Source organism: Andrographis paniculata, unplaced genomic scaffold (genome assembly GCF_009805555.1).
Source record: "Andrographis paniculata isolate CXL003 unplaced genomic scaffold, ASM980555v1 Contig83END, whole genome shotgun sequence".
NCBI classification, from domain to species: Eukaryota; Viridiplantae; Streptophyta; class Magnoliopsida; order Lamiales; family Acanthaceae; genus Andrographis; species Andrographis paniculata.
The window spans coordinates 3141629-3155235 of NW_026137621.1; the positions used below are offsets into that span (position 1 = coordinate 3141629).

Genomic DNA, 13607 nt, shown 5'->3' on the forward strand with positions numbered 1-13607 from the left:
AGTTTATATTTTTTTTCTATCTGTTTCTTCCTAATCATGTCTCGCCATATCTTTTCAAATTTAATCGTCGTCTACATTTTTTTACCTCACACCTGTCGCATTGCACCCGCCAACTCAGACCAAAGCTGTCTCACATTCTCTCTTATCTCTTTCACCTTGCTTCAGTCATTCTCGCTTTTCGAACTTTCAGACAGATCGTCTTTCATTTTCTTTTCTCAAATTGGCATTGTCCAGACAGTCACGTTCAATCTCTTATCCAATCGACACCAATCAGTGATATTATTTTGAAAATATATTTTAATAATGTATTTATAGGATTTATAATTTATTTTTGCTCAGTGACCCAAAAAAGTCCGAGACAGCCCTGATCATCACATTTCTCCCAAAGAAATAGCTCAAATTGAAAGAAAGTTCGACAATAAAGATAACGCTTACCAGTTACTTAGCTTATGCTAAGAAAATATGTTTTGGCATGTGAAAACACACAACATGCTGAAAAGATCGAGCAGAAAGATAAAATTTAAAACGTTTTGTTGTAGTGCCGAAGGTATAAAGGGAGAAGATAAACGAAATATCAATATGAAAGTTCCATAACCAATAATAAGATTCAGTTGTAAGAAAATGATGAAAATTCGATTGAAGAATAATAAAAAATACAAAATGTTTGAGTTTATATTTAAGCACACTCATTAGTTCACTAGTCTTTGGAAATCTCAACTTAATTAAAATATGATCATTTTCTACTTTTAATAAATTTATTTATTTTAAACATACTTAATAAATATAAATTAATTTAATTGAATTTCTAATCTTTTACGTGTGAAACTCCTTTATTTTAATTTTTTTTTATAAATAAATATTTTTATCTTTTATCTATTTTTATTATATAAAATTTTATTATTTAGAAAATAATATATATATTATATATTTTATTGAAATGTAATGTTAAAAATATTTAAAATACCAATAAAAGTATTCATATAAAGAATAAATAAATAATATTATAACTTATATAAAAGTTGAAAAATACAAATAAAGCAAATCTCAAATACATGAACATTCTGATCGACGTGGGGCGCTCAATCTTATTACATACATACATACATACATTCCCTCCCCATTTATTATTAATTTATTTTCATTTTCTTTTTCGATTTTTTTTTTTCTTCGTCTTCCACGAACGTGGCGGCTACCACCACCACCACCACCCTTTCCCCTCCCCCAAATTAAATTAATTCTACAATACATACATACAATACATATATATATATACATGCATTCAGGACTTAAAACAAACAAACAAGACAAGACCTTCACTTCACACAAAAATGGCGGCACCACCATCGCCACCGTCTTCCGCCGCCGTCCGCCGCCGGCTGCTCCTGATCCTTCTCGCAATGGCCGCAATTCACGGCGGCGCCGGCGCGCTGGCTTTCAATAACAACAACAGCTACGGCTACAATTACGCCGACGCGCTTGACAAGACGTTCTTGTTCTTCGAGGCGCAGCGCTCGGGAAAGCTGCCGGCGGCGCGGCGCGTGGCGTGGCGCGGCGACTCCGGCCTCTCCGACGGCTACGGTCAGGGCGCGAACCTCGTCGGCGGGTACTACGACGCCGGAGACCACGTGAAGTTCGGGCAGCCGATGGCCTTCGCCGTCACAATGCTGGCGTGGGCCGCCGTGGACTGCCGCCGCGAGCTCGCCGCAGTCAACCAGATGGGCCACGCGCTTGAAGCTATCAAATGGGGCACCGATTACTTCATCAAAGCCCATCCTCAGCCCTCCGTCCTTTGGGCTCAGGTAATTTTAAAAAATTAAAAATTAAAAATTAAAAATTAAAATATTTATTTTATTTTATTTATTATTTATTACACAAATAACATTTTCCCTCCATCAATCTTAATTTTGTTGTTGGGTACGAATTTTAAAAATATTGATATTATATTGATAGTCGATAAAAAAAATATTACTAATTTTTTTTTTACCTTTACAGAGTGTAATAATGTAGAAAATAATGACTTATGTAATGATAATAAAAAAATAATAGTATTGGTATATGATTATTTATGATATTGAAACTATTATTTTGAGACATACAAAAATAATAAACAAAAATATTATATTGTATCAGAGCTAAACACTTGTAAGAACAAAAATTTCTACCAACTGTATATATTTTTTAAATCCCTTAAAAAAAAAACATAAATTCTTTCTTTTTGGACGGTAGTAAGATTAGTTTTTATTTGTTTGTTTTTACTTTGTCCGCTGTAAAAATAAATATTTTATTTTTACGATCATCCAAATATATATTTATTTTCAAATTTGTGTGTCTAATAACTATTATATTTGATGATTTTAAGAAAGAAAAAAACATTATAAATAGTGTTGGATAAAGCCGGACCTTATCGATGTATTTGTTAGGTTGGTGATGGTGCATCAGACCACTATTGTTGGGAACGGGCGGAGGACATGACGACATCGAGGACGGCCTACAAGCTCGACCCGGAGCACCCCGGCTCGGACCTCGCCGGAGAGACTGCCGCCGCCTTAGCCGCGGCGGCGCTAGCTTTTAAGGATTATGACTCTGCCTATAGTAATCTTCTCCTTGTGCACGCAAAACAGGTTAGAATTGTTTGGACCAATTAGTTAGTTATAAACTTGTAAGAATATTACAACCATTTTTTTAGTTAATCTAATTCTACCTAACACAAACATTATTGGTAAGAAAAACAACATTATTTTATGTGGATTTATTTTTTATTTAAAATATTACATTTTCATCGATACAGATATTCTCGTTCGCGGATAGATTTAGGGGATTTTACGACGATTCAATACAAAACGCCAAGAATTTCTACGACTCCTCTAGTTATTCGGTACGCCAAATTTAATGTATTCGATTGTCGCCTTTTTACACAAATAATTCATTTCTATTATTATTTATTTTTAGGACGAGCTTTTGTGGGCTGCGGCGTGGCTCTACCGTGCATCGGGCGACAACTACTACTTGAAATACACGATCGATAATTGTGCATCGTTGGGCGGGACGGGCTGGGCCGTCAAGGAATTTTCATGGGACAACAAGTATGCCGGGATCCAAATTCTTCTTACAAAGGTACCTTTGTTGTTACAATATGATCCAACACAAACTTTGATTAAGGGTGCGCAATATTACCGATTTTCGTTTTACCGATCAAATTCAAAAATTTGAATTCGGTAATTTGGTAATTCGAACGATATTTAGATATGCCGAATTCAATGTTTTTAAAATTAATTCGAATTTAGTTTGACCATTTTTTAATTCGGATTTACCGATTTTGAATTCAAATAATTAATTTATTTAATATTATATATACATATATTTTATTTTTCAAAAGAAATACTTTATATAACACCCATTCACAAAAGGTTAATGATTTATAATTTTATATTATTATATTTAATTGTATTAGTATAATATTTTAAATAAATTAATAAATTTAAATCATCATAATTCAATTTTTTATGTTTATGAATTTAAATTGAATTTGTTCGGAAATTTTTTTATATCCGAATTTCCAATTTCGTTTTAGATGCACACCCCTAACCACAATGTCTTCTAATTCAATTCGATTCAATTCAATCTGATCCTTTTTGTATTCGTATAGGTTTTGTTTGACGGAGCCGGAGGCGAATATGAGTCCACGTTGCAACAATATCGCGCCAAAGCCGATTACTTCACTTGCGCTTGTATGCAAAAAAACGACGGCTACAATGCCCCGATGACTCCCGGTAGTTATATTACATCGCTAGCTCGATTTATTATCGCATCAATTTTTTTTTGTGCAAACTTGTAATGATAAGCCTTTTTTTTTTGTTTAGGGGGGCTTCTATATATACGCGAATGGAACAATCTTCAATACTCCGCCTCGGCTGCGTTTCTTCTTTCCGTATACTCCGACTATCTCTCGAAGGCAAAAAGCGTCGTCAAATGTCCCGACGCCCAACTCCTTCCTCAAGAGCTCCTCAACTTCGCCAAATCGCAAGTAAGTTGTTATTGCAAAGACATCTGTCTATCAAATCTTGTAATAAAATGATGTATTTTTCTAACAGCTTAAGAATTTGTCATGTCTTAGGCGGATTACATTCTTGGCAAGAATCCTGAGTCGATGAGCTATTTAGTGGGATACGGTCGAAACTACCCGGTGCACGTTCATCACCGGGGGGCTTCGATCACACCGGTCTCGATTTTACATTCGCCAGTTGGATGTGTCGAAGGATTCGAGACGTGGTACAAGAGACTTGAGCCCAACCCGAATGTCATATACGGAGCCCTCGTTGGCGGTCCGAATTCGAAAGACAAATTCTTCGACGATAGGTCAAATTACGAACAAACCGAACCTACTTTGTCCGGGACAGCCCCGCTCGTCGGGCTCTTCTCCAAGTTGTGCGGTAAAAAAAAATTAAACTGAACTTTTGAAACGAACGTTTGTGTAGTAAATTTTAATTTACTAGTTTACCGTCTAATATTGGCGTGTATGTTTAATCCAGGTTTGGACAACAAAGAATCGCCGAAACCCTCCGACCCTTATAACAAACCACGAGGTTTGTCCTAAACCTTCAAATCGGTTTATTTTTTAAAGATCGAATAGTCTAATATTTTCACGTGTGTCTAATCCAGGTCCATACAACAAAGAATTGCCGAGACCCTCCAATCCTTACAACAAACCTCAAGGTTTGTTAAATTTTCCCATCTTTCTATCGTATTATATATTTTTTCAAATGATCGTGCCAAATACTATTTAAAACATTGTCGCAATCGATCATCCAAGATGTCCTAACATCACATTCTTGTCTTATCTACTACAGAAATCGATGTCCCAGTTCGATTCCTTCACTCAATAACAAATACGTGGAACGTTGGCTCAGAATCTTTTTACCGACACAAAGTGATCGTAAAAAATGTGTCCCCAAAGCCCATAAGGGAAATAAAGTTCCGTTTCGAGGGACTCACCGGATCGCTTTGGGGATTGTCGCCGGCGCCGGAGAAGAACACTTACCAATTGCCCGAATGGATCCAAGTACTTGAACCCGGATCCGAATGCACATTTGTATATGTACAAGGTGGTCCTCAAGCCAAAGTGTCCGTACAAAGTTACCATTGATATCTTGACAAGATTGTCTCGAGATGGAATTTATGTTTTTTTTTTTCCTAATTTTATTGTCATTTTTATTCATGTTTTGTTGATTAAAATGGCTAGTAATTGGTTTTTGCAAATTGAAAACTTTATCATGTAAAGTTATATGAATTTTGGGGATTATCAATGATGTATTTGATAATCAAATTAAAATCATTATTAAGATTAAGTTCTTTGCATTGGTTTTTTATTTTTGCCCATTTTTTAAACTTTAATAAAATATAGTACTTATTTTCATGAAAAAATTATATTTAATCTTTATGTTATTCCAATAAAAAATAAAATGTACAAAATACAAATCAAACACACCCTAAAATTTCGTTCCATTTGCATTTTTTTTTTCATTTTAAAACTATCTATTACGAGGGTGTTTAAATAATTTTTTCAAAATTTTTTAACTTATTGAAGAATTTTTAATCAGTAAATCAGCTAATTTTTGTATTTGGTAAATTAGCGTTTTTAATTAATTATCAGGTTAGTTTTTTTTTTCTTATTTTTATTTGTCTTTAAAATTAATTAATTCTTTCATGTATATTAATATATATTTTTATTACACTATTCATTAATTATTTTGATATATATTTTTTAAATAACTTATAAATTCATATTTATAAATTTAAAATAATTATTTTTTATATGTCAATTATTTTATTAATAATTTTTTAAAAATTTTTTTAGAATAAAGATAATATTAAAATATTAATATTATTATATTTTTTATCATATAATATTTTTATTAAAAATAATATATTTATTTAAAATTATAAATTTAATGTAAATATATATTAATTAAAAATTAATTTAATAAAAATATATATATTAATAATTTTTGTTCTTTTATATTCGTACTATTTCTAATGAAAAAATTATATATTTTTCAATAAATTTGAATTAATTTTTTATAAAATATTTTAGAAATAATAAAAATAAATATCTTAATAAATTTTTAAAATTAATAATAAAATTCTAAAAAAGTCTATCCACAGAAAAAAAAAACTCAACTAAGCATATTGAAAATAACATAGCTTAATCGAATCAACTATCAGCCAAACACTCAAGTGAGGGATGTCTCACCCATTGATCTACGTCTCACCCCTTGATCTACAAGGGTTTAACTTGTATTTGAGTTTGGTTTGAGGTTTGAGAGTTTCAATATATATTGATTTCATAGATAATAATATAATAATATAAATGTGTATTAAATTTAATTGATAAAATTAATAGTAGTATGATTTGATTATGGATTTATATTACATACAACATATATATTTTTAAATTTTTATTTATTTGTATTATAAAAAAATTTATTCTCTACAAAATAACATATATATTGTATTTTTTTTTAATCTATAATTATTATTAATATTAAATAAATTATTATTTATATATTTTAAAATAAAGAAAAAAAAAAGGAAGCAAACATAGAGCTGCTACACCTTGCAATGTGTTGTCCTATTTAGCGGCAGCCTTTGTGATAAGACCAAAAATGAAAAACTGTCAATTACTCCTTCCGTTCCATGTAATATGAGTGTATTACTGTAGACGCGGGAATTTGTGTAAAGTATAATTAGTATAATTAATAAGTAATTAAGAAGTGTATTAGTAAAAATAATTATTATAGTAAAAATAATTATAGATTAAGATTAAGATAAGTAAATAGTTTAATTAAAGTTAAAAAAATTATAAAATTTAAAATTTAAAATCTGATTAAAGTACATAATTATATTTTTAAAAATAGAAATAATAAGTTAGGTGGGAGGGACGAAAATAGAAAATAGCGACAAATTATGTGAGACAGAGGGAGTATTAAGTAAATAAAGGAGAATTATTATTTCCTAATCAAGCAAAATGACCTAATTAGCTCCAACCGATAAAGTATGATTTATTTATATAATGAATAATAATTAAAAAAAAAAAAAAGAAAAAAAAAAACTTAAATTTGAAAAGAATATTCGTGGTGACAAACAAACATAGGAGTAGTATTATTATTAGTATCATTATTAAATGGCTCAAATTTTTGTTACTAAAAATACTAAAGGAAAAGACTAAAATATCCCTTTCGTTTATAGGCGTTTCGAAACGTGTCGTTCCACTGTTATATACATCTGTTGAAAGGACTCAAATGAGTCCAAACCCAGTGTAGTAGTGCAGAAACAAGAGAGAGAAAGAGAGAGAGTGCGACGGCGACGGCGACGGCGACGTGGATAAGGAACTTGCTCCGATCTGAGTACTCGAGCAATCGGAAATTTTCTCTGCACTGATGGCGGTTACCATTCCGACGCGGCAGCTTTTCATCGACGGAGATTGGAAAGCACCGATCAGCGGAAAGCGCATTCCGATTATCAATCCGTCCACCGAAGACACTATCGGTTATCCTCTTTCATTAACTGCTCTCTCTGTTTTGTTATGTTTTTACTTCTGATGTTGGATTAGCGGTTTTTATCGTCCTTTTTTGTTTAACTAAAGTTGCCTTTAGTTGCATCCAATGTTGTGGAAGGATCTGTTTTTGCGAATCACTGGAAAATAGAAACGAAATTTGATCTATGTCTCTTCACTAGGTTGATTTGGAACTTCGTTTGGAATTAAGGAAATGATGTGGTTCACTGGTTCGTTTGTTTATATGGACCAAAAGGAAAAGGATAAGATACTAGGAGTCAATTATTTAGCACAGCTCCAAACTGATACTCGAAATTCTTACGATTTGTGTATTTCAGGGTATATTCCGGCAGCTACCGCCGAAGATGTGAATGTTGCAGTAGAAGCTGCTCGGAAAGCATATTATCGTAATGGAGGCAAAGATTGGTCATCAGCTGCTGGAGCACACCGAGCCAAATATTTACGAGCGATTGCTAACAAGGTTCTCTACGATGTTTACTTTTCATTGTACCTAATGCTATATATGTTTTTGAAATTGCATCATTTGACATTCAATTTAGCCTATACAATTGATAAATTCACTAGTATTAGGTCTCAAATTCAAGGTGCTTAATCTCTCTAATAAATGCAGATCAAAGAAAGGAAGCAGGAACTGATTAAGCTTGAAGCAATTGATTGTGGGAGGCCATTGGATGAAGTTGCTTGGGATATGGTATATTTTCTTAAACATTCGCTGACTTCGTCGTGTTATTCTCTCCATCTTGATGCTTAATGTTCTATGTTATCCAGGATGATGTTGTTTCATGTTTTGAATACTTTGCTGATGCTGCTGAAAAACTGGATTCGGAGCAACGGGCTCCTGTATCACTACCAATGGAAGCATTCAAGTGTCATGTTCTGAAAGAACCAATTGGTGTTGCCGGTTTAATCACGCCATGGTAAGCGTACACTAGTCGATAAGCTTATTCATTTCGGGACAATGGTTCCACGAAGCACTAGTCCTGTGGTTTTCTATATGCCAACCACATTACACTTATTGTCGATTGCCTTGTGCATTTATAGGAATTATCCTCTGTTGATGGCTATATGGAAGGTTGCCCCTGCCTTAGCAGCCGGGTGTACTGCTGTTCTTAAACCTTCGGAACTAGCTTCAGTGTATGTCTTCTTGATGTTCATCTTCCTTGTGCTTGGTGTTCATGCTCCATGTTTTCATTTTCTCTCTCTTGGATATTCAAATTGAATTATGATATTGAAAATGGGTATCGATTACCTAATCCATTGAGTTGATAAACATTTTCTGTGATTTCAACTGCAGAACTTGTTTGGAGTTGGGTCAAGTGTGTAAAGATGTTGGTCTTCCACCAGGTGTGCTCAACATTATACCTGGTTTGGGGCCCGAAGCCGGTGCCCCTCTGGCTGCGCATCCTCTCGTTGACAAGGTCATATCCATGAGATTTCTTCTTATCCCAACATAAATGGTATTTTAACGCTAATTTCATATTTGATGTGCAGATATCATTCACAGGGAGCGGTGCTACAGGAAGCAAAATCATGACATCTGCTGCGAAACTCATTAAAGTACGTCGGCATTGCAGCTACATATACATACAACATACGCATATGAAGGTTTTCCTCCTAAATCTTTTTTCTCCTCTTAATGCAGCCCGTTACAATGGAGCTCGGTGGAAAAAGCCCCATTATTGTATTTGAGGATGTTGATCTCGACAAAGGTGACTTTTTCGGATATGTTCATTTCTAATAAAATGTGCTCACTTTCCACTGGTGTCCCCATTGAAAACAGCTGCCGAGTGGACTATTTTCGGTTGCTTTTATGCAAATGGTCAGATATGCAGCGCAACTTCTCGGCTCCTAGTCCATGTGAGCTATCAAAGAAAATGATTGATCATAATCTTCGATAATCTGATGTACCTAATATTTGGGACACAATGTGAAATATTCCAGGAAAGCATTGCATCGGCATTGGTGGAGAAGCTCGTGAAATGGAGCGAGAACATTAAAATAGGCGACCCCTTTGAGGAAGGTTGCCGACTCGGCCCTATCATTAGTGCACAACAGGTAACAAATCTCATTCATTGTCACTGTCATAGATTACACGACTACGTACTTAACTGCAGAGGACTTCTCGTCAAAAATTTTGTTAGTATGAGAAAGTGATGAAGTACATCTCGACAGCAAAGGAGGAAGGAGCTACAATCTTATACGGGGGCGAACGACCACCGGTATACCTTCCATCGAACCTTTTACTGCTTTTACACACGATTCATTAGCAGTGGGCAAAAAATTGAACCGAATTTTCGGTTAACCGAGCAAATTCGGTTCGAATACAATTACTGCATATATGATATTTATTTTGTTCGGTTTCGATTTTTGATTTTTGATTTTTTTTTTGGTTCAATTAAACGAACCGAATATATTTATTTGATTATATATTAAATTTTATATTAATAATTATATTCGGTTTCGGTTTAGGTTCAGTTTGAATATTTGAAATATTTGCAAATATTTTTATTTAATTATTTTTTTAATTTTTGTTCAGTACTAATTATTTGTAAATATTGCAAATATTTTCGGTTCGGATACAATTTGCGGTTTCGTGTATTTATTTGGTTTGGTTCGGATATCAAATACATGCATATCTGCAAATATTCGAACTGTGTCCTAACACTGTGTTTAACTTGCAGCATTTAAAGAAGGGCTTCTATGTTCAGCCGACTATAATAACCGATGTGACGACCTCAATGCAAATATGGAAAGAGGAAGTCTTCGGACCTGTTATTTGCGTTAAACCATTCAAAACCGAAGAGGAAGCCATTGAGCTAGCTAACGATACTCAGTAAGTCGGGTTTCATTCCCTCTGTCATGCTCTTCAATTCCCCGAACTTCTTTAAATAGTTTGGCGCCGTTTTATTTCACCAGTTACGGTTTGGCTGCTGCTGTGTTATCCGAAGATCTGGACAGGTGCGACCGCGTGGCTAAGGTAAAAAAACAATCTTACAACCTCATTAAGATGAATTTTATTCGATCTCTTTTATTTATTTTTTTTCTAAATGTTATTGTAAATTTGTTGTCGCTTGCAGGCATTCGAAGTAGGCGTTGTTTGGGTGAACTGCTCGCAGCCGTGCTTCTGCCAAGCCCCTTGGGGCGGCAAGAAAAGGAGCGGCTTTGGTCGCGAACTTGGAGAAACGTAATAAACTAACAAACGCTGTTTCTCATTCACTCATTGTTTCATTTTTATTTGAAGCTTTTTCGTTCTCTGCAATATTTATGAAAATACGAGCGCAATATTTTTTAAAATATGATAGATCTTTGTGTTTCGACTTATCAGGGGGATCGACGACTACTTGAGTGTAAAGCAGGTGACGCGATACGCGTCGAGCGAGCAATGGGGGTGGTACAAGCCCCCTCCCAAGCAGTGAGAGTTGTCGAGATCGATCGATTGATCGACCGACCGACCGGGGAGAAGCTTCTAGAAGGTGGTTTGCTCGACACTTGTAGTCTTGAATTGAGGTAATAAATGGATTTTTATTCCATGGAAGGACTGCCTTATTGTGTTATATGGTGAGCATCGAACCTTTTCTTATATGTCTTTAATGTGGTTTTGTGTTTACATTTTGGGATTGTTCATTTGCATTGTTTGTTTGTGTTTTATTTTTTCTTTGATGAAATAGTAAATAGGTATTTTATATTTAACTAAAAAATAAATTGTTAATAATAATAATAATAATAAGTTTTGATTATTTTGGGTTTGAATTTTTATATTTTAGATATAGAAATATTTTTATAAGTTGATAGCATTGTTGTAGTAACGTATAAAATATAAGAATTTTTATAAAAATTGTGGAAAATACAATTACTAAGCAAACACACCCAATGGGTTTATTCTTGTGTTTCTACTTTGCAGATGACATAATTATTTATAAATATAGTATAATATATATTAACACTATATATAAATATTTTTTTACTCATAAAAATTTACTTTTTAATATAAAATGTTATTTTTATATTATTGTTATAATTATTCGTATCTAATATAAATAAATAACTTTATTCAAATATATATATATATATGAAGTGAATAAATCCGTTTTATTCAACATATATTTATAGATATATAAAACCTCCACACGAAAAAGGAAACAAAAAAAACAGTACTAAGTAGTTACTTTTAAAAAATATATTTTTAAAAAAATATATATTTCTAAACAAAATATAATATATTATATACATTCATTATTTTTATATTATATAAACCTATCTTTGTACTTAATATAAAAAAATATATATTACTTCTGTCTGCCTCTAAGCATTATTGTACTTAATATTAAAAATCAGACGAAGATAATATTTTTTTTTCCAAAACAGTTTCATTGAACAAACAAATCCAACTCTCTTTAGACAAATAATAAACTACTATTAATTTTATTTTATAATATTCCTTTTGTAGTCTCACACTGTAGTTGATACAATAATTTAAATATTTTTAAAAAGAATGTGACTAAGAAATAATTAAAGATGTATCAAACGAAAATTGTGATATAATACGCGAGATAAAGGAAATATTTATTATATTTTTTAAAAAATATTTTAGTTAATATTCTTACACACTATTTATTACATATATACAAGATTATACATTTAATGAGAATAAAACAATACTTATATAATGAAAGAATATAACAATGATCCCATAAGGATGGCCTGACGGTTTTTTTATGAACTTATTACCGTGAAGTTATGGGTTTAAAAATATTTACTCAAAAACACAAAACTCAAATTCTTTAAAGTTGGTGTTCTTTTATCAAATTTTCACTATTCAATTATTTTTATAAAAATATTAAATCAAATATATATTTTATATCATATCATATAACTATTTATGTTACATCATATCATATCATGTAACTATTCTAATCCAAAATTTTTACTATTTGAATTTTCTTTAAAAAAATCCAAATTCCTAAACAAACACATCATACACTCTTTTATCTACAACCAATGTATCAATTTAAGTAGTTCACATTTTTTATTTAAATAATATCTTTTTATTCCTTAAAATTATATCACTATTTTTTATTATATGCTAAATTTATGTATATTTTTATTTATAGTAAACAATTTTATTCATGTATAATTTTATTATTTATACTTTAATAAATAATAATTAATTTATCATTAAATTTTTTATTTAATCTATTATATTTTGACTAATTCTTTAACAATTTTTTTTTTTTTTATATAATATTGAAAAACCTTTTGAGTTCTATGCTGCCAACTTAATCAAGTTACTTATAGCGATTTATTTTATAAAATAAAATAACATTTTTATTAGAAATTATACAAAATAAATAGTGTTAAATTTTAGTTTCAAATTGTAAGTACAAACCTCGAATTTCTAATTTAAAAAAATGATTCTATACATTAAAATACTTTTATATTTTATTTAAATTTATATTTATACCATTGTCTATTAGTTATATTTTTTTTAAAAAAAATATTTTAATAATTCGTCATAAAAAAATAAATTAATAATTGTATTCTTACAAACTTTTTATGTATAAAATACTACTTACATTCCTCAATTATTTAGAAAACAAATAAAATATATAGATGGGTAAGAGTAGCAGAAAGTACTACAATCAGCAGATTATGGAAATTTAATTCAACATACTGACTTGTAAAGGTAAGAGCTAACTGCATATAAATGGAAAATTAACATTAATAAATAAATTAATTAATAAATAAATAAAACTGCCTCTGAATTTAATTTTGCCATAATTTAGATAGTTTTTATACTTTATTTGTAAAATTTTCATAAGTTCTATTTGAAAGAATAAAAAATAAATTTTATATGAAAATAAACAAAAATACAAAAAAAACAGGGTATATTTCTTTACAAAATTTTTTTCAAATCTTATTATTTGGACTATGTTTTTTCAAGAAAAAAAATAAAATATATTTTTTCTTCTCACAAAATATCGTATGAAATATTATTTTAATACTTTGTCTGTCCGATAAGAAGAGTTCTAATTTT

The 13607-nt window shown here is 31.2% G+C and overlaps 2 protein-coding genes across 2 annotated transcripts; both read left to right on the top strand.

The window, feature by feature from the left end:
* Positions 1-1303: 1303 nt before the first annotated feature.
* Positions 1304-5293, top strand: LOC127241866 (endoglucanase 5). Its single transcript, XM_051261100.1, has 10 exons — positions 1304-1799; positions 2421-2621; positions 2789-2875; positions 2950-3114; positions 3647-3770; positions 3861-4024; positions 4115-4430; positions 4530-4583; positions 4660-4713; positions 4848-5293. The coding sequence occupies exons 1-10, from the start codon at positions 1329-1331 to the stop codon at positions 5141-5143; spliced, it is 1932 nt and encodes a 643-aa protein (XP_051117057.1). The 5' UTR covers positions 1304-1328; the 3' UTR covers positions 5144-5293.
* A 2000-nt stretch (positions 5294-7293) lies between these two features.
* Positions 7294-11180, top strand: LOC127241774 (aminoaldehyde dehydrogenase ALDH10A8, chloroplastic-like). Its single transcript, XM_051260982.1, has 15 exons — positions 7294-7545; positions 7891-8033; positions 8184-8264; positions 8342-8490; positions 8615-8707; positions 8868-8991; positions 9065-9130; positions 9216-9282; positions 9354-9430; positions 9515-9628; positions 9715-9792; positions 10255-10406; positions 10490-10550; positions 10651-10757; positions 10899-11180. The coding sequence occupies exons 1-15, from the start codon at positions 7437-7439 to the stop codon at positions 10987-10989; spliced, it is 1512 nt and encodes a 503-aa protein (XP_051116939.1). The 5' UTR covers positions 7294-7436; the 3' UTR covers positions 10990-11180.
* Positions 11181-13607: the final 2427 nt, after the last annotated feature.